This window comes from Cajanus cajan, chromosome 11 (assembly GCF_000230855.2).
Source record: "Cajanus cajan strain Asha chromosome 11, NIPB_CcT2T_4, whole genome shotgun sequence".
Lineage (NCBI taxonomy): Eukaryota > Viridiplantae > Streptophyta > Magnoliopsida > Fabales > Fabaceae > Cajanus > Cajanus cajan.
In genome coordinates this window covers 10,324,943-10,344,693 of record NC_138527.1, presented here as the reverse complement: position 1 = coordinate 10,344,693, position 19,751 = coordinate 10,324,943, and the positions used below count along the sequence as shown (strand labels likewise).

General features: G+C 37.5%; 2 protein-coding genes across 2 annotated transcripts; both read left to right on the top strand.

The window, feature by feature from the left end:
• The first annotated feature begins 5,709 nt into the window (after nucleotides 1-5,709).
• On the top strand, nucleotides 5,710-7,924 carry LOC145953267 (uncharacterized). Its single transcript, XM_083067173.1, has 3 exons — nucleotides 5,710-6,637; nucleotides 6,711-7,176; nucleotides 7,259-7,924. The coding sequence occupies exons 2-3, from the start codon at nucleotides 7,030-7,032 to the stop codon at nucleotides 7,922-7,924; spliced, it is 813 nt and encodes a 270-aa protein (XP_082923299.1). The 5' UTR covers nucleotides 5,710-6,637; nucleotides 6,711-7,029.
• Nucleotides 7,925-7,999: 75 nt separating this feature from the next.
• On the top strand, nucleotides 8,000-11,011 carry LOC145953268 (uncharacterized). The gene is made up of 6 exons (XM_083067175.1): nucleotides 8,000-8,235; nucleotides 8,309-8,476; nucleotides 8,544-8,648; nucleotides 8,728-8,800; nucleotides 8,881-8,976; nucleotides 9,063-11,011. The coding sequence occupies exons 1-6, from the start codon at nucleotides 8,000-8,002 to the stop codon at nucleotides 9,150-9,152; spliced, it is 768 nt and encodes a 255-aa protein (XP_082923301.1). The 3' UTR covers nucleotides 9,153-11,011.
• Nucleotides 11,012-19,751: the final 8,740 nt, after the last annotated feature.

The window sequence follows — 19,751 nt, the reverse complement described above, 5'->3', positions numbered from 1 at the left end:
ACCTCTACCTTAGATGGGTTAACTGTTTTGCCTCCTCTAAATATCTTATCATCTAGGAAACTAATCTTCTCAAGCCAAAACTTACAATTGGATAAATTAACATAAAGTTGTCCATCCTTAACAGTCTACAACACAACCCTTAGATGTTACTCATGTTCCTCCCTAGCCTTAGAGTACACTAAGGTATTATTTATGAAGACTACCAAAAAGTTATCCAGGTAAGGATGAAAGATCTTGTTCATGTGGTACACGAACATAATAGATACATTAATCAAACCTAAATATATAACAAAATACTCATGGCTCTTAGAGCGGGTCCTAAAACAAGTCATTGGAACTTTCTCAAACTTCACCTAAATTTGATGGTAACCTGATCTAAGGTTTATCTTATTGAACACCCAAGCTCCCACTAACTGATTCATGAGAACATCTATTATGGAGAAAAGAGAGACACTAAAAAGTGGGATTGAATAATGTTTATAAAAAGGCTCAACACTTTTTTGAAACAGTAAAGTAATAGCAATACTCTTAAGTCAAAAGATGATCTTAGATCCCTCAAGCTTTCAAGTTTTAATGATAACAAATATAATGTTTTTCTAAAGGGAAAATACTTTTACAAAATACAAATCAAATGAATCCTAAGAAACAAACCTTTAGAAAAATGATGTGTCATTAGACGAAACATATAGTCTTACTTCATAAAGTTTTAAATGCGTACCAATTATAATTAGTAATGACTACTTATTGCATTATTAATTGATTCCTTAATAGATCAAACTAAGAAAGCTAGTTGAAACTCACAAATCTATTAAAGTGAATGAAACTATGTTGTGCACAAGAAACAAGGACAAATGGATCCCTAAAATCATGGATAAAGTTACCAAAAGTCAATGCAAAACCTATTCTTCACTGACACATACTACAAATAGTTCATTTGGTATCCTAAAGCTAGTAAGTAGCCTTCTTGATCAAATAAGAAGTGACAATTTGGTGAAATGCAATTATTGCAAGCATTTAATGTATCAACAAACACTTCTCATCTCAAGGAACTTGTAACAAAGACAAACAAAACAAGCTTGTTAAGAACCTTCAAGGTTTTGCAATGGTCATATTCATTTGAGCTACTGTATGAGAAACATCAGGGTCAAAAAGAATAACTTTTTGTACAAAATTATCATTTATTCATTCTTACTATAAAAACTTATGTTCTTAATTAATTGTATCACATCTTGTCTGTAAGACGAAATAACATCTGTAAGACTTTACCCATATCTAACTATTACTATAGGGTTAAGCCTATATAGGTTTGTTTTTAAAAGAAATACTTAGTGTTGAAGCATGGAAAGTCTTTATGTGAAAATAATACTTAGGTAGATTGCTTGAAGAGACAATTCAAAGAACACTTAGGTTTGAGCCATAAGTGGCTTGTTGAAAGAATATTTGTATCTTGTTTAAGATAGTGAAACTCAATCTAGTTGGGTTGAGAACTAGACGTAGTCTCAATGGTTGAGATAAACTAGTATAAAAATTACTGTGTGTTTTGTCTACCTTTTCTCCTGTAATTTTTACGTTTAATGTTACTATTTCACTACTCAAAAAAGTTTGAGTTTGTGATTGACACTATTCAACCCCGTTCTAGTGTCTGCCTTTTCTCCACAAATAGCGTAAAAGAGTAGGCAAAGAGTAAAGTAAGAAGAACACACAATATTTTTATACTGACTTGTGTCAACCATTGAGACTACGTCCAGTTTTTTATCAACCTGATCAAGTTCCACTATTTTTAACAAAGATACAAATATTTTTTCACAAGCCACTTCTAGCTTAACCTAAGTGTTCTTTGACTTGTCTTTTCAAGCAACTAGCCAAGTATTCCTTTTACACAAAGCCTTTCTAGGCTTTAACAACCAAGTATCTTTTCTATAGTCAAGCCTCTCCAGGCTCAAAACAACCAAGTATTTTTTTACCATCAAGCCTCTCCAAGCTCAAAACGATAACACAAAGTTAAAGTTGGGTAAGCTAGCAATGCTATTTTGTCTTACTATCGAGATGTGATACAATAAGTTAAGTATAAGGCTTTTTACAAAAGGAAATGTATAATCATGTTCGTGTAAATCTATCTATCTTTTTTATGTTTGTTTGTCTCACTATCTTTATTTCTAAATCTTCAAGATTTTTTATATAGGTACTTCATAAATATGATTGTTACAAATCCTTGGGTGTCTTTCATAGGCTTGCTTTTGGCTTCATCTTCATTTGATGTAAAAAAAAGTATCCATTGGTGCATTAAAAGTTTACATTAAATGCATTTCACCAAATTGTAACTTCTTATATGATTAAAGAAGCTAATTATCACCTTTTAGGTACACAAATAGAGGAACCATGTGTGTGTTAGTCTAAAACATCTTTTTTGTAGTTTTTCGGGCTTTACAAGATATGCTAGTCCTTTTTTTGACACAAAGCCTGCCTTTAGTTTCTTTGGTAAATTATGAGTACCAAAGAAACTTTTTCCCTTTCGATATATTAAAGAATCATGTAGAAAAATTGATTTTGTTATCAGACATCATAAATGATATAAATACAAAACATTTGTCTTATAGATGAAGTGCTTTGTTTGTGAGACTTAGTGTCCTAATAAATAATTTGTCTTAATAGACTGTGTTATCTCTATTCATCTTAAAGTGTGATCTAAAAAAAATTCTTTTATAAAACATCTATGTTTGTTATCATTAAAACTTAAAGCCTGAGGGGGTCTAAGATATTCTTTTAACCTAACAATCTCCCCCCTTTTGATGGTGACAAAAACTTTTTTAAAAAGAGAAAATTTTAAGTGCATTGGATCTAGTCATTTTCAATTTTAGACAATTATGTTTTATCAAAGTGTATAACTTTATCTATTCAAAACAAAAAGTGATGTGTTCAGACGATATGCTCATTTTAATAAGTCTTTTAGAGCTTAAAGAATCATCATTTATTAGCATAGATGTTGATTCTTATCAAGATAAAAAAAAATATCAATTTAGGCAATTTGTTCATGCATTTTTTCAGAGTAAAAAATTTGTTTCCAGATATCAGAGCAAGAATTATTGAAACAAATCATGCATAAGTATTAGAATATAAAATAGATGATTTTTCTCGTGCATTTTTCTCGAAGAAAGAATTTGTTTCAAAAATATTATATTAAACTTCATTGAAACAAATCACGTATATTATATACATAAGAGTATATCATACATAAGTTTCATCATATATATCACAGCATATCATGCATAAGTATATATATATATATATATATATATATATATATATATATATATATATATATATATATATATATATAAGCATATAAATATAGAGATAAATCATGCATCAGAACATCAATATCAAATACATATGTTTTTCTATACTAGGAAAATGATATAAGAAGACTTAATATGCATAGGTATAAACACAGGTTTGCAATCATTCATATTAAATTTTGAGAGAAGTTTTTTTTTTTATACTTTTGCTAATTAATGAATATGCCTTTATTTATTTTCTTGATTTGTAGTCCTAAAAAGAACTCGACTTCACCCATCAAGCTCATTTCAAATTCCTTTTGCATTAGCTTAGAAAAATCCTCACAAAGATTCATTAGTAGCACCAAATATGATACATCCATTAAGTCAGACGAAGAAATTCCCAACAAGGTTTTGAACATGACAAATATAATACATATTGTTATTTCTAACATGTGTGTTAGTGGTTTAGATAAATATAAGAACAGGACTGAAAAATGAAGTATATGTCATTACATATACTATGGTCAAAACAAACGAACTGATCAAGCATCAAGACTAAGCCTAACAAAAGCCAAACGAAAATACACACAAGACAAGGCATACCACCAGTCGAAGTCTTGAGGTATCAAACAAAAGGCCAAAACAAGCATCAAACAAGGCTAAGTCAAGAACAAGACAAAGTTGGAGCTTAATGGTCAACTAGAAGAAGGTCAAAGTATCAAACGATGGATAATCTAAGACAAAGAAACATCCCAGATAAAATTAAAAGTCTTTCATCTGCACAACTGACCAGACGAAAGGAGAAGTCAAATTAAACGAAAGAAAAAGTCAAATCAAATGAATGAAAAAGTCAAATCAAATGAATGAAAAAGTCAAAGTCTATCTCTTAGACGTAGTCTCAAAATCCAAATGCAGACGAAGAATATTGAAAAGTGTCTAAAGTCTACTATTCACAACGAGAAATATCATATATCGTCTACATTCATAAGAAGAGCACACGAAGTCATCAAAAATGTGAAAAGAAATAAGAAAAATACAAGAGTGCAAATGCACAAGTCAAAGTTGCATGTGTCAGAGCAAGTACACCTACTTTTCAAAAAAAGACAATGCCTCTGCAACTACAATGACAGAAAGAGAACAAGATATACCTAGGTTATGATTGAAGTCAGACATAAAAGTAAACAAACTACGCACAAGACTTCACGTAACACAAATTCAGTAAGCAAACATTTAATCCAAGATCATATGCATTAAATGAAAGATCTACATAGCCATGAACAAACTGCTATCTGCAGCAATGGGAAGCTCCGCTTCAATGGACACATTCAAATTCAAATAATGGGCAGATTTATCACAAAGCTATAAATATCAAGACTTGAGAAGAGAAGAGTAGATAAGTGAAGCAACGAGAAATGCGAATGTTAAAACAATCTTACATCTCTTCCTGTACAGTCTTGTATATCTGTGTAAAAACTAAGATAGTTTATCTTAGTGAGTGTAGAAACCATACCATCCTTTCTGCGAGAGTTATGTACACACTCTAAACACATATCCTTGTAAAACTAAGGTTGAATACCTTAGCGAGTGTAGAAACCATACTATCCTCTCTTTGAGAGTCGCATACACACTCAAAACATCTATCGTTTGTAAAGCTTGAAGAGCCTAGTGAAAGAATACTTGGAGAACCAGAAATGGTTTAAGAATACTAGCGTCAACGAGTGAAGTTGATGAACCAGGAGTGGTTGAGAATCACTAGTGCAAAAAAGGGTATTTACGTCACCCAATTTACGTCGTAAACCACAAACACCGACGTTGTAAAAACGCGGTGGCAGTTTCGTAAATAAGTGGAGACTAATTTACGTCGGACCTCTCGTAGACCGACGTAAATTAGGTAATTTACGTCGGGTACCTCTATTCCGACGTAAATTTACGTCGATTCCCTTTAGTCCGACGTAAATTTACGTCGGTCCCACCCACGTCCGACGTAAATTTACATCGGAGTCCAACAAGGGCGACGTAAATTTACGTCGGCGAAGCCTTATCCGACGTAATAGTTCTCCTATATTGCCCCCAAAGTCCCATTTTCATTCCCGCGCTCACAGTTTATACGAAATCCTCTGAATTACTTGAGTCTCCCTCTGCGTTTACGGCTACATTCAACGTATCCAAGTTTGTAAGTGTCAGCACGTTGGTCGTTTGAGGTTAGTTTGTTGTCCCCGTAATTTATTTGTTTTTTTTTTGCTATTTGTTCCTCTGGAACGGCCCGTTCTGCAAGGAGAACGGGCCGTTCTCCTTGCAGAACGGGCCGTTCTCCTTGCAGAACGGGCCGTTCTCCTTGCAGCACGGGCCGTTCTGCAAGCAGTACGGGTCGTACCGCATGGAGAACGGCCCGTTCTGCTGGAATTTTTTTTGTTGTAATTTGTTGATCTGGAACGTCCCGTTCTAGTTTCAGTACGGGCCGTTCCAGATGCATTAAAGAAGAGACTTTTTTAGGCATTGACCTTTAGTTTACCATCGATTTTTTAGGGTTGTAGTTTAAGTTAAAAAAATTATGAATAACTGAGTCAATAGTTAATTTGTGTTAATATATAGATAATGAATCGAAGTTGGATGAATGCAAGTCGCATTAGTCAAGAGTACAGAAATGGAGTTGAAGAGTTCTTACAATTTGCAAGAGAAAATGGGAAACCCATCAAAGGGGCATATTATTGTCCATGTGTTCGATGTTTGAATCAGATACGTCAAGAAGTTAGAGAAATACGTGATCACCTGTTTATATATGGTATTGTGAAGAGTTATACAGTATGGACATGGCACGAAGAAATATTAGACATTCCAACAATGTCAACAACTGAAAATTTTGAAGGGATGAACGATAACTTAGAAGAGATGATACGTGATGTTGGACGAAATACATGCTATTCGAAGTGATCATGCTGAAGGAATATGGGAAAACATTCCAACCTAATAGGTTTCTGTTTATGTATTATTTGTTTTTTTATTAGTTATTTTGTTGCTATATTGTTATTATCTTTTTTACTTTATTTGTCTATTCAATTAATTCATTGTTTTAATAATGACAGTTTAATTTTTTCAGGATTATGGAGGATTCTGGGTCTGGCAGTGGAAGGAGGGAAGGTAGATCTGTCACTCGATTGTCTGGGTTGACAGCTGGACGCATTGCCAAGGAGAGGACACCGGTTGAGGTGGATCCTCGTTCTGGCAAGGCATCAGGCCCAAATGCTGCCAAGTTTAAGAGCTATTTGGGAGTCCTAGCTCGACGACATGTTTCTATTATCATTCCATCATGGGATGACGTTCAGGAGGTTGACAAGAACCTCATGTGGCAGGATATTCAGGTATATACTTTCACATCCTTTCAATATTATATAACTTAAATACATTATTTATTATTTGTTGTTATTTTCATAGCAAAATTTTGACATTCCCAACACTGAGGGCATGAGGAGGAAGATGTTATCTGCCCTTGCCAGCAGGTGGAGAGACTTCAAGACTTTCTTGACACGGGAGTATGTATTTGGAGAGCGCCAAAATGAGACTCCCTGTCTAAAGTACCAGATCACTGATGAGGAGTGGATGCAATTTTGTGCCACTCGATTGGACCCTTCGTGGCAGGTTAGTTATTGATAACTTTTACATTGACACAAATACTTAAGGTATATTTTAATTTATCTCATTTTTTTTTGTATTATTGCAGTCAAGAGGGGGATATGAAAGAAAAAAAAAGCAAATGAAGAAGGCTAGGGCACAGGCAGCAGGGGTTGAGGATGCTGACCGTGTGGAGTCACCTCCCCGCCATGAGATGTGGATAGCAGCCCGGACAAAACCAGATGGGCAAATGACTTCTGAGTCTGCAAGGGTCGTTGCTAATAAAATAGTAAGTAAAAATATACAAATTAAGACTCTTCATTTCAACTCATTTAATTTATAAGATTTTTTAATCTTCCTTATTGTTGCAGGAGGATTTAGTTGAGCAGAGCACCCAAGGCTCATTTGTTTCCGATGGTCGGAATGATATCCTCACAACGGCCATAGGAAAGCCAGAGCACGGAGGTCGTGTGCGTGGTGTTGGTGGTTCTTGGAGCCACCGAGATTTCTTTGGTGGCCGATCATCGAGGAGCACTGTCGAATCTTGCAGTCAAGAGGTTATACAGAAATTGGAGCAGAGATTGGAGATGCAGTTTGAAGAGAAACTGAAGAATATTGAAAAACAGTTTGAAGAGAAGTTTGAACTTTTGGCTCGTTCTCAGCAACAGACTGCAGTTGCTCATGATGGTGTTCGAGTCAGCACTAAAGGGAGTTGTGCTGCTCCAAATTTCTCAGGGGAACATGCTCACACTGATGTACCAAACCAGTGCGAGTTATATGTTGAGGATGACCCCCCACGGTTAGTGGCTATTGGCCGAGTATTTGAGGGTGGCTCAACCATCCATGGTGTCCCTCTACAGCCAGACTGGACACGGGTTGTGGTTGACCAAGTTCAAGATGCTGCTGCTCCAGTGCCTTTGCCCAATACAGAGGTTCAACTAGTGGGGCAGGCAACCGGCACATTCTTAGCTTGGCCAAAATGTTTGGTCATGCCACTTTCAGCACGGGCAAAGGTAATTATATTATTGCTCTTTTAGATTCTTATAATTCTATTATTGTTTAACTAATTTTGATTATTTCTTTAGGATTTTATCGATCGTGGTAAGGAGGTCATGAGAGAACCTCATGTTCATGATGCTAATATCGCAGAAGCTGAGGATGATCCCATATCTAAGCTTCTAATCAAATTACCACGATTAAAGAAGCAACCAATTCAATTGCAGTGGGACATTAGAGTTTTTGGAGTTGATAGCTCTGATGTTCCACTATACATATCTCTGCCTGATGCATTAGAGATTGTTGGGGGAAACTCCATGTTAAATATATCTGTCATACAGTTGTGGGCCATGTAAGTCATATTTTCTTTTATGAGTCTAAATTTACAATAATTACATTTAACTTATAATAATTATTTGTGTTAGGTACATGGACAAATTGAGTGTGGAGCAAGCACAAGCAGAAGTATATGGATTTATTGAGCCTCAATCCATCCAAAAATCAGGAAACACTCAGGTCCAGATCCAACAATATATGCAAACATGGATGAGTGACTCAAGAAGACATATATACATGGCTCCATACATTGACGGGTTAGTTTTTTAATTGATTTTTTAATCATGGTAATTTTTTAACTGATTTGTTTGTCATACAATGTAGGTCTCATTGGCAGTTAATGGTAATCATTCCTAAGGAATATACCGTGGTGTGGTTTTGTTCACTTCATCGAAAACCAAGCCAGGAAATTAAAAGCCAATTACATGGGTAACTAAATTTTTTCATTATGTTTTAACACTGTAATTATATATATTGGCTAACATTTATTTTTATTTCAATTAATTAGAATCGTGTCTGGAGCTAATATATTAAGTGGAAGAGCCAGATCATCAAAGTCATTGCATTTCATATACCCTAAGGTTAGCAAATTAATTCATACAATCAATAATATTTAAATTTATTGACTTTGGAATTAATAGTTATTTGTTTCTCATTTTAGTGTAATAAGCAACAAGACTCGTTTGAATGTGGCTATTACATCATGTATTGGATGAAAGCCATAGTTTCTGCGGGTATTATTGATTCTTGGGCGCAGGTAATTCATATCAAAATTTATTTAACTATATTTACCTTTAGAATAATTAACATTGCATATTAATGACACTTAAATTACCCTTTCAGGTCTTTCAAGATCCATCTCCATTGCCCGAAGATGAGATGCTCAAGATAAGAGAACAATGGGCAACTTTTTTTCTAAGTTTAGTTAGTTAGATATTATGTTTATAGTTTGATAGTTAGTTATTTAGATAGCATTGACAAACATGTTTTATAGCTTTTTTAGGATAATAGGATTTACATTGTCATAATTTATGTTTTTTAAGATTTATATATTATTTTCTTTTTGTCATTCAATTTTGAAATACAATTTGAATTTCTATTCTGGACTGCCTGGTTTAGATTTGGTATTCTGGATTATATTTATATGCAGGTGTTGGGTATATCAATTTACAAACGTTTTTAAAAAAAAACTGCCACAATTTACGTCGGACATGGCGTTGTCCGACGTAAATTTGTGGCATGATTTTGACCCTTTTTACGTCGGTCTGAAAAATTTCCCGACGTAAATTTACGTCGTCTTCCAGTGGCGACGTAAATTTACGACTCCCGTATTAACGTCGGACCCTTTTCCGACGTAAAAGGGTCAAAATACACGACGTAAAACACCCTTTGTGTACTAGTGAGAGAGGGGGAGAGAAAAAAAGAGAGAAATTTTGTGCTCTAAGGAGTCTGGACGAAATTTTGGAGTCTTGAAAAATGAGCCCAAGCGGTCTATTTATAGACTTCAGAAAGGGTCCAGAACGGCTCGTTCCAAAATCGGAACGGCCCGTTCTGGACATGGCCATTGTGTGTAAATTTCGTATACTGGAACGACCCGTTCTGAAATCGGAACAGCCCGTTCCAGTAGTGAGATTAACACTTGATTTCTTAAACTGGAACGGCCGTTCCAAAGAAATGTTTTTAGGCCTTTTTCTTAACCTGGAACGACCTATTCCAGTTTGGGAACAGCCCGTTCCAGTAAAGGTTTTGACCCTTATTTTATAAGCTTGGAACGGCCTATTCCAAGATTGGAACGGCCCGTTCCAATTTAGGGTTTTTGGCCCTTTTAGAAACTTGGAACGGCCTGTTCCAAATTGGGAACGGCCCGTTCCGATTTTGGAACAGCCCGTTCCAGTCTTCTAAAGTCAGCTTGTTTGGCTTTTGGACCCTCTAAAATCCTGTCCCATTGTTTGCATGCCCCCGGACGAAATTGGGTGTCTACAGCTGCCCCTCTTTACTTGTCCTTTGGAATAGCTGTGTTGTTTTTCCAAAGGCAAGTAAAGACGTAGACATTTCGTCCGGGTCTTATCTTTGTCTCTTTGTGTGACACTTCTACGTTGCTTCCCTTGGATAGGTGTATTTGCTTGTATCCTCACCCTTTAGAGTAGTTGCATATTCTATTGAGTAACAAAGCTGACAAACTGTACACCTGATCTTTAGTCTTCGAGTAGAAGCTCCATTGTTTCTCTTGTGATAGTGAGGTGAAAATTTGGATCTTCACTCTTGTTTTGACAATAGATACCTTCACATTGTTTCCTTCCGGTAGACGATGTTCCCTATATCCTTGCCCCATGGAGCAACTGAGTGTTGGATTGTATGCTCTATTAGGTGTCAAGGATGGTGAACCGAAACATCTAGGCTTCGAGATCCATGTGAATGCCCCATGTCGCTTTATGTGTCCGAATCTTCTCCTTTACTTCAGCAGTGTAGATGCCCCCACACCATTTCTTTCGGGTAGATGTTGTTTACCTGTATCCTTGTCACTAAGAGCAACTGAGTGTTGGTTTATATGCTCCATCGGGTGATAAGGATGGTAAATCGAAACATCTTAGCTTCTGATCTTGATGTAGATGCTTCCTACTGCTTCTGCTTGTCTCATGGTAGCGTGTTTCTTTATTTGAGGCTTGTTAAAGAGGGAGTATATTCTTAGCTCAGCCTCTCCAAGCTGGACTGATATTTAGGGCTTCAGCCGGCCCACAAGTGGGGGCTCGACGGCAATCCCGATTTTGACTTTGAAGAACTCGGCGGTACCCTCAATGTCATTCACTGATTTAAGAGGCTCGACGGCGGCTCTTGATCAAGCTGTGTTGATTTTTAAGGCTTCAACGGACCTATGGTGGGAGCTAGACGGCGATCCCGATTTTGACTTCGAGGAACTCGGCGGTACCCTCGTTGTCGTTCACTGATTTGAGAGGCTCGACGGCGGCTCTCGATCAAGCTTGGCTGATTTTAAGGCTTCAACTGACCTATGGTGGGAGCTCGGCAGTATCCCATATTTTGACTTCGAGAAACTCGGCGGTACCGTCATTGTCGTTCACTGATTTGAGAGGCTCTACGGCGGCTCTCGATCAAGCTTGGCTGATTTTAAGGCTTCAACCGACTTGTGGTGGGAGCTCGGCGGCATCCCAGTTTCAACTTCGAGGAACTCGGCGGTACCCTCGTTATCATTCATTGATTTGAGCGGCTCGATGGCGGCTCTTAATCAAGCTTGGCTGATTTTAAGGCTTCAACCGACCTACAGTGGGAGCTCGGTGGCATCCCGGTTTCGACTTCGAGGAACTCGGCGGTACCCTCGTTGTCATTAATTGATTTGAGGGGCTCGATGGCGGCTTTCGATCGAACTTGGCTGATTTTAAGGCTTCAACCGACCTACGGTGGGAGCTCGGCGGCATCCCAGTTTTGTCTTCGGGGAACTCGGCAGTACCCTCGTTGTCATTCATTGATTTGAGCGGCTCGATGGTAGCTCTCAACTTGGATGGTTGTTGATATCCTTTGAAGGATGACCTTTGAAATTTTGGGTGGATACTTGATGGTGATTTTTTTGATTTGAGGCACTCGACGGTACCCTTGTTGTTGACTTGTGATGGAAAATGCCTTAAGGAGTATGGGCAAGATGTACTTGATGTGCCCCTGTGTTGATGGGCGATAGATGGGCGATAGGGATTCTGGTGTCTCCCTTGCCATGTGAGGATTGTGATGCCTCTCCAGGCGTCTGCTTGTGGTAGGTTTTTTTCTAAATTTTATATTTGTTTATCTTCGACTTTTTCATGTTTGAAGCTTGCCTTTTTCTGCTATTTTTCTAAATGCTTCGGCTTTTTCAACATGTATGAAGCTTGCCTTTTGCTGTTTTATCTTTTGTTATCATCATTGGTGTAGGGATCCCATCCCATGATGATGTTATTTGCTTAATATTTATTGATGAGTATTATTTTGGAAGCCACTCCTGGCTTTGGTAAGGAAACCATTCCTAGTCTTGGCATTCTCTTGAATCATCCTTCATTCAATTGAGGAGTAAGGCGTGATGGCCTCTTCATGCTTGTGGACTTGATTATTCTTCCTCGTCCGGTTCTATCCCGTCTTGCTGTTGACATCTCTTTTGTTTCTTGGTGGCTATATGAAACCACTTGTATGGAATGCCCTTGTTGGGGCTATGCTTTTTGACATGATCTTGGCTTTAAGGCACTGTCTAGTTGTTGATCTTTTTTACGAGTGCTTCGGCCTCATGATTCCTCCAACAAAGGATGGATAGACACACACAAAGAATGCAGGAATGCAAAAGAAAATGCAAAGAAGGAATGGATTGGATTTTTTCAAAAAATTTTTTTGAACTTATACCCTTTTGTGCACACTTGTGCCCTATGCATGGTATGCAATGATACCTCTATGCTAATGCTTAAATGCAGATTGATTTTACTTTCAAGAAATTAATCTATGTGCATTAATCAATGACATGGATTGTTAGCCTTTAGCCGTGTCAAATTCATTCCAAATGTTGCTTCCTGATCCTGAGGTTCAGTGCTGCTTCTTAAACCTGAGGTTTGTTTTGTTCAGCCATCTCGCTTGTACCAGATATGATATGTTAGCCCTTAGATCAGGTGTACCTAGATTCTGTTCTAGGACACCTCCATCTTTTCCTTGTGAGTGTTCACTGTGCATACTCCGTGTATCTCTCAAATTTATTTTAATGCCATATAGGTCAAGAGGAAAAAGAGGAAAAGGATATATATATATTTTTTGCAGAAGTTTTGTTAGAAAGGATTTTGCAAAAATGGTTTTTAGAAGAATGGTTGGCCGAGGTAGGCTAGTGGTTTAGGCTGATGAACAAGCACGTTCAAAGTGAGTAAATCATTTTCTGCAATAGCTTATTATTTCCTTCAAAGTTAAGCAATGACTTAGGATTGCAAATTTGATTAAATGATCTTCCCGAGCCGCCTTTCAGTTTTCAGCTCGGAATGCTGCTTTGTCTTAACTTTTGCCTAGGGTACTTGAGGTGTGTTCCCTAGCGGACGTTTTCTTTTTGATCCTCACTTTTGCCTAGGCTACCCTTTTTTTTGTGGGTCTCTTAGCGGACCTTGCCCTAATCTTTGTGTTGCCCATTTAATGAGTTTCTTGCGGGGCTTTTGTCTTTGTAACATTTGTGATCATCTTTCATTCCTTCCATAAAGGGGGTGCCCCTTGCACTGATTTCTCTTGGACTTTTATCCACAAGTCATGCCAAATTTGATTGATCTTTATGTGTTCCTTATTGCGTATTAAGCCATTGTTTCTAATGACGTCCTTATTTCAAATGTACTTGTTCATTTAAGGTTTGTTAATGAGGCTTAGATTAGATAAGAGGGAGAAGAGAAGTGAAGAAGAAAAATGTATGACATTAAAATAGAATTTTCAATCTACACGTGCCCATTTAATGTAGCTCGAGGGCCCGGGCATGCCCCGAGTTCGTGATTCATACACAGAGAAGTAGAAGGAGGTTGCCCCTTAGAGAGGCCTAGGTCACTGACTGTAGAGCTAGTTCTCCACTTGCTTGAATGTGGCACTTTAGAAGATCTTGTGTAGAGGGAGGTCCTTTGACTTCTTCTCTCATGAAAGTGTTGTCAACCCATATCCTGAGACTTTCCTAAGAAGTAGGAATAAGTAGAAGCGATGACAGAGCTTTTCATGGAGTCTTGCTTCTCAAGAGGAACATTCAAACTGTCTCTCGATTTTCAGCTCGAACAAACATTGCTATTTTTTTTTTCTTTTTTTTTTGTCTAGAATGCCCTTTGCAGTTTTTCATCCTAGTAGCTTCTTAACAAGCAATGCTTTTCTCTTGTTGAAATCATCTTTCAAGAAAGCTCTATTCACTTTGCCTTAGCGTTTGAAGGATTCGTCCTCCTCAGGTTCTCTTTATAAGCTTGCAACTTGTTAAGAGTGTGGATCCATCCATTCCATTCCCTTTGGATTTCACGGTTGCACGACACGACTTTATCCTCTTAGGGTAAGAGTTGGGGTAAGAGTTGGCGTCTTAATGATTGTGGAGTTCTTTACCCTCAACTCTTTATGCATGGCTTGCTTCCATTACTTCCGATTAACGCACATAGGTTAATTTCCCTTTTTATTCTCATTTATTCTTTTACAAGGAGGAATATGTTCTAAATGAATGTAACGTAGAATGTAGAGAAAGTTGAGAATAATAAATATCAGTCTCATTCATTTGTTTATTTGTGAATGCCTTATTTCAAATCGATTTCAACAGTATTAAGTGAGAATCTATATTAGATTCTAAGAAGACTTACTTCAACAAACATATCAAAGTAAGGGCCAAACCACAGTACTTTTTAAAAAATTAATTTGGGCCTTTTTTTTATAGCGCATATACTGTCGTATATTAGAGCATTCACTTTTCTTAACTTTCTATACATACGGCAACCTAATCCTCCTTAGCTAATAAAATAAAATGAATGAAATTAATGAGTTAATCTAGAATGCATGTCATTTTTTTTTGCCTAATCTTTATCATGTTTCTATTATCTAAAGGGGAATGATGCATGGTAAAGATGAGATTTCTTTTGTTGATTTTTTTTACACAAAGGAAACTACCTATATGATGGCATGCTGACCTAAGAATGTGCAAAGGGGTATAAAATTATTATTATTATTATTATTATTATTATTTGTTTGCTTATTTAAAATTCCAATCCATTTTATTAAAACAAAATAATACAAACAAATGCACGCACACATGCTCAATCAACGTACACCCACGAACAGTCGCGTATAAATCCATGGTCTGTAGTCCCTGTTAAGAGAAGTGCATTGTACAAGGCGGTTCTAATTATCCTCACTGGTCTTAAGGCCTCCAAGGTGCCCCCATTATAGGGACCCACTATCTCTGTCGCCGTCACCTGGCAAACTCTAAGGTTTGTCGCAGTATTTCGGGCTAGAGTAACCGGTTATCACCTTGAGTGTGATTTCCGACAAGGCTCACAGGCTCCAAGGGCAAACTTGGGCCGGTCGTACATCAACCACTCCCTATGTTTAATACCCTCATGCCCTCGGGTGTAGGGGGAACTGTTGTGTGCAAAGGATTGTGTACAATTTTATTCAAGTAGGAGCAGAATTTAAACAAACAAACAAATATTAAAGCCAATCAAATAAAGAAAATAAAGTAAAGGGAAAAATATTTAAATTATTATTTTTATTTTGTTAACTTCATCAATTAAATGGGCATGACCCTCTTTAAACGTTCCCAGTGGAGTCGCCATCTGTCGCAACCCAAAAATTTCTGATCTTGCAACATATGGTTTAGACATCCTTTTGAAAGTCTCATCAATTAAGGAATGCCCGGACACCAGACTAATCCTTAATTAATGGTTTTGAAAAATGAGTTCATGGAGTCGCCACCAATGTTTTACTCAAAACATTGGAAAAAGAAAAGGTTTTTTTAAAAATCCAATAATGGCCTTGATAACCAGAATTGGGTTCGGGGGTCGATTACGTGTAGGGAAGGTATTAAGCACCCCTATAACGCCCTTAATTGGTACCCTATGATGAAGTTAGCGTTATAAACAATAATAATATAAATATTAAATCCCCTTTATTAATATTTATTTACATATTTGAAATTTAAATTGTACAATTAATCTTAAAATATCTACATGATTATTTTTATTATAACAATATTTATTATAGAGAAGAAATAAATAAAAAAGGAGAAAGAGATTAACTGAAATACCTCTTGAATGAGCTTTATTGAATCTTCAAAACAGGAAGATTTTAGGTGCGTTGTGGCAACCCTTCACACTACAATGCCTCACAAAAATCTCAAGGAATACAAAAGAGAGGGGGAGAGAGAAAAAGAGAGAAATTTCGTGCAATAAGGAGTCTGGACGAAATTTTGGAGTCTTGAAAAATGAGTCCAAGCTGTCTATTTATAGACTTCAAAAAGGGTCCAGAACGGCCCGTTCCAAAATCGGAACGACCCGTTCTGGACATGGCTATTGTGTGTAAATTTCGTATACTGGAAAGGCCCGTTCTGAAATCGGAATGGCTCGTTCCAGTAGTGAGATTAACACTTGATTTCTTAAATTGGAACGGCCATTCCAAAGAAACGTTTTTAGGCCTTTTTTTTAACCTGGAACGACCCGTTCCAGTTTGGGAAGGGCCCGTTCCAGTAAAGGTTTTGACCCTTATTTTATAAGCTTGGAACGACCCGTTCCAATTTCGGAACAGCCCATTCCAATTTAGGGTTTTTGGCCCTTTTAGAAACTTGGAACGGCCCGTTCCAAATTGGGAACGTCCCGTTCCAGTTTTGGAACAGCCCGTTCCAGTCTTCTAAACTCAGCTTGTTTGGCTTTTGGGCCCTCTAAAATCCTGTCCCATTGTTTGTATGCCCCCGGACGAAATTGGGTGTCTATAATCACTAGTATTTTTCCCAATGACACTATAGCTATGATAATATTAGTTTCTAAATCCTTCACTTGTAGTATTGTTCCATTACACACATCATTTGATTATTCTAAATTCTAGAGTAGCATGACTAATGCATCAACTTTGAGTCTTAATCTATGGTTTGGAATTCCAGGACATTTACTATCATCTAATAACTCGGATGTAAACCAATCACCTTGAATATCATAATCTTCATCTGATTGGCGATGTGTGTTTGAACTTAAATATTCTTTTTCGTCTTTGGGAATCAGAGATAATAGGAAGTTATTAACTTCTTCAAAAGATTTAATGATTGGAGCCAAGATTTCTCTTTGTTCAAAAAGTTGCAAATGTGGATGTTTTCCAATATAATAGGATACACAAAATCAACTAATGAAATTAATGATTTTTCAATGTCTAAAATCAAAAGATCTTTTGGTATATCAATTTCACCTTCACCATTGTTATCTAAATCTATACCTGTGACACCCTCTACCCCAACATACATATACAATAATTATGAAAATATATTCTTGGAGTAAATAAATCTTTTGAATTAAAACCATGGTTCCACTAACATGAGAGTAAAGAATTCACATTCGTAAACATAATCATAATTCATTTGCAGAAATTACAGAAGAAATAAAGTTGAATATTTTCCAAAACAAAAGAAAGAAACTAAATTCCCAAACTAAGCCTAACTATGCCCCGATGTCACATATCCTATCAAAGCACTTCCAACTGAAGCCTAAGCCTCATCACCAACATCCTTATGTTGATGATCACCTGCAACACAATTTAAACATATACAAGAACAACAAGGGAGTGAGAAACATCTCACTCAGGTTCAGGTGTATAAATAAGGTTAGATAACACACACACAACAAACATAAGTCACAAGCACAAATCACAAGTAAACAATACACATACACAATTAGCATCACATGCACACTCATTTATCATGCAATGATGTCATAGATTCGACTCATAAATGCATGCATGTGGCGCCATATAGAAGTTTCACATTTCTCATCACTGGAATAAATCATTTCATCACTGGTGACCCAAGGTACACCTGGAATAACTTGTTACACCATTGGTATGCAGCCTAAGCGGCACACCTAGAATAAATCATTTCATCACTGGTTGTCGCAACCCGAAAATTTTCGATCTCGCGACGTATGGTTTAGGCATCCTTTTAAAAGTATCATTAATTAAGGGATGCCCGGACACCAGACTAATCCTTAATTAATGGTTTTTGAAAATAGGTTCATGGAGTCGCCACCAATATTTTACTCAAAACATTGGAAAAAGAAAAGGTTTTTTAAAGATCCAACTATGGCCTTGATAACCAGAATTGGGTTCGGGGGTCGGTTACGTGTAGGGAAGGTATTAAGCACCCCTACAGCGCCCTCAATTGGTACCCTATGATGAAGTTAACATTATAAGAATTAATAAATTAAATATTGAATCCCCTTTATTAATATTTTATTTACATGCTTAAAATATAAATCATGCTTAAAATATAAATTAAGCGATTAACCCTAAAATATCTACATTATGACGTTTATTATAACAAAAAAAAGAGATAAAGATAAGAAATAAAAGGAAGAGAAGAAGATTAGCTGAAATACCTCTTGAACAAGCTTTATTGAATCTTCAAATATGAAAAAGGTGCTTTGTGGCGACCTTTCACACTACAGTATGTCTCACAAATCTCAAGAAATACAATAAGGGGGAGAGAGAATATAAAGATGCGACACAAATCTCAAAAGATATAATAGAAGGGAGAGAAATAGAGAATTTTCGTGCTCAAAGGAGTCTTATTCAAAATTTCTCTGGCCGCCCGGAGAACTATGCCCAAGACTTCAATTTATAGGGATCAGTAGTGGGCCAGAACGGCCTGTTCTGGTTTCGGAACGGCCCGTTCTGGCCCAATTATTATGAGTAAATTTCGTACCCTGGAACGGCCCGTTCTGAAAACGGAACGGCCCGTTCCAGAGTAGAAAATAACACAAAATTTCCTTTTCCAGAACGGCCCGTTCCAGATTTGCCTGGTTTGGAACGGCCCATTCTGGTATTGGAACGGCCCGTTCCACCCAAAATATTTAGTTGATTTCAGTTACGTTGGAACGACCCGTTCTTATATTGGAACGGCCTGTTCCGGGGTTCAGAATGGCCCGTTCCAATTTTGGAACGGCCCGTTCTGAGTTTTGGAACGGCCCGTTCCGATTTGGGAACGGCCCGTTCCGGGCTACTGAAATCACCTTATTTGGCCTTTAGGCCTTCTGATGTCTTGTCTTGTTGTTTGCCTACTTCGGAAGCCCCTTCCCTTCGTAATGGAGGTCCATTTCTTTGTTTTTGTGCCCCCTGGACGAAATTGGGTGTCTACAGCTGCCCCTCTTTACTTGTCCTTTGGAGTAGCTATGTGTTGCATTTCCAAAGGCAAGTAAAGACGTAGACATTTCGTCCGAGTCTCCTCCTCGTCTCTTTGGTGTTGGCGCTTCTACGTTCTTTCTCTTGGATAGGTGTATTTGCTCGTGTCCTCGCCCTTTAGAGTAGTTGAGTGTTGGTTGCATACTCTATTGGGTAACAAGGCTAACAAACTGTACACCTGATCTTCGATCTTCAAGTAGATGCTCCATTGCGTCTCTTGTGATAGTGCGTTCTTTTATTTGTAGCTTGTTGAAGAGGGAGTATTTTTGTAGCTCAGCTTCCCTCACGGCTTTGTCGTATACCGGATTGGGAGATGGCTACAGTCTCTCCAGACCTTTCCCTCACGGCTTTGTCATATACCGAATTGGGATGCGAGTACAGTCTCTCCAGACCTTTCCCTCACGGCTTTGTCGTATACCGAATTGGGATGCGAGTACAGTCTCTCCAGACCTTTCCCTCACGACTTTGTCGTATACCGGATTGGGATGCGAGTACAGTCTCTCCAGACCTTTCCCTCACGGCTTTGTCGTATACCGGATTGGGATGCGAGTACAGTCTCTCCAGACCTTTCCCTCACGGCTTTGTCGTATACCGGATTGGGATGCGAGTACAGTCTCTCTAGACCTTTGTTGTATTTTGAGGAAACTT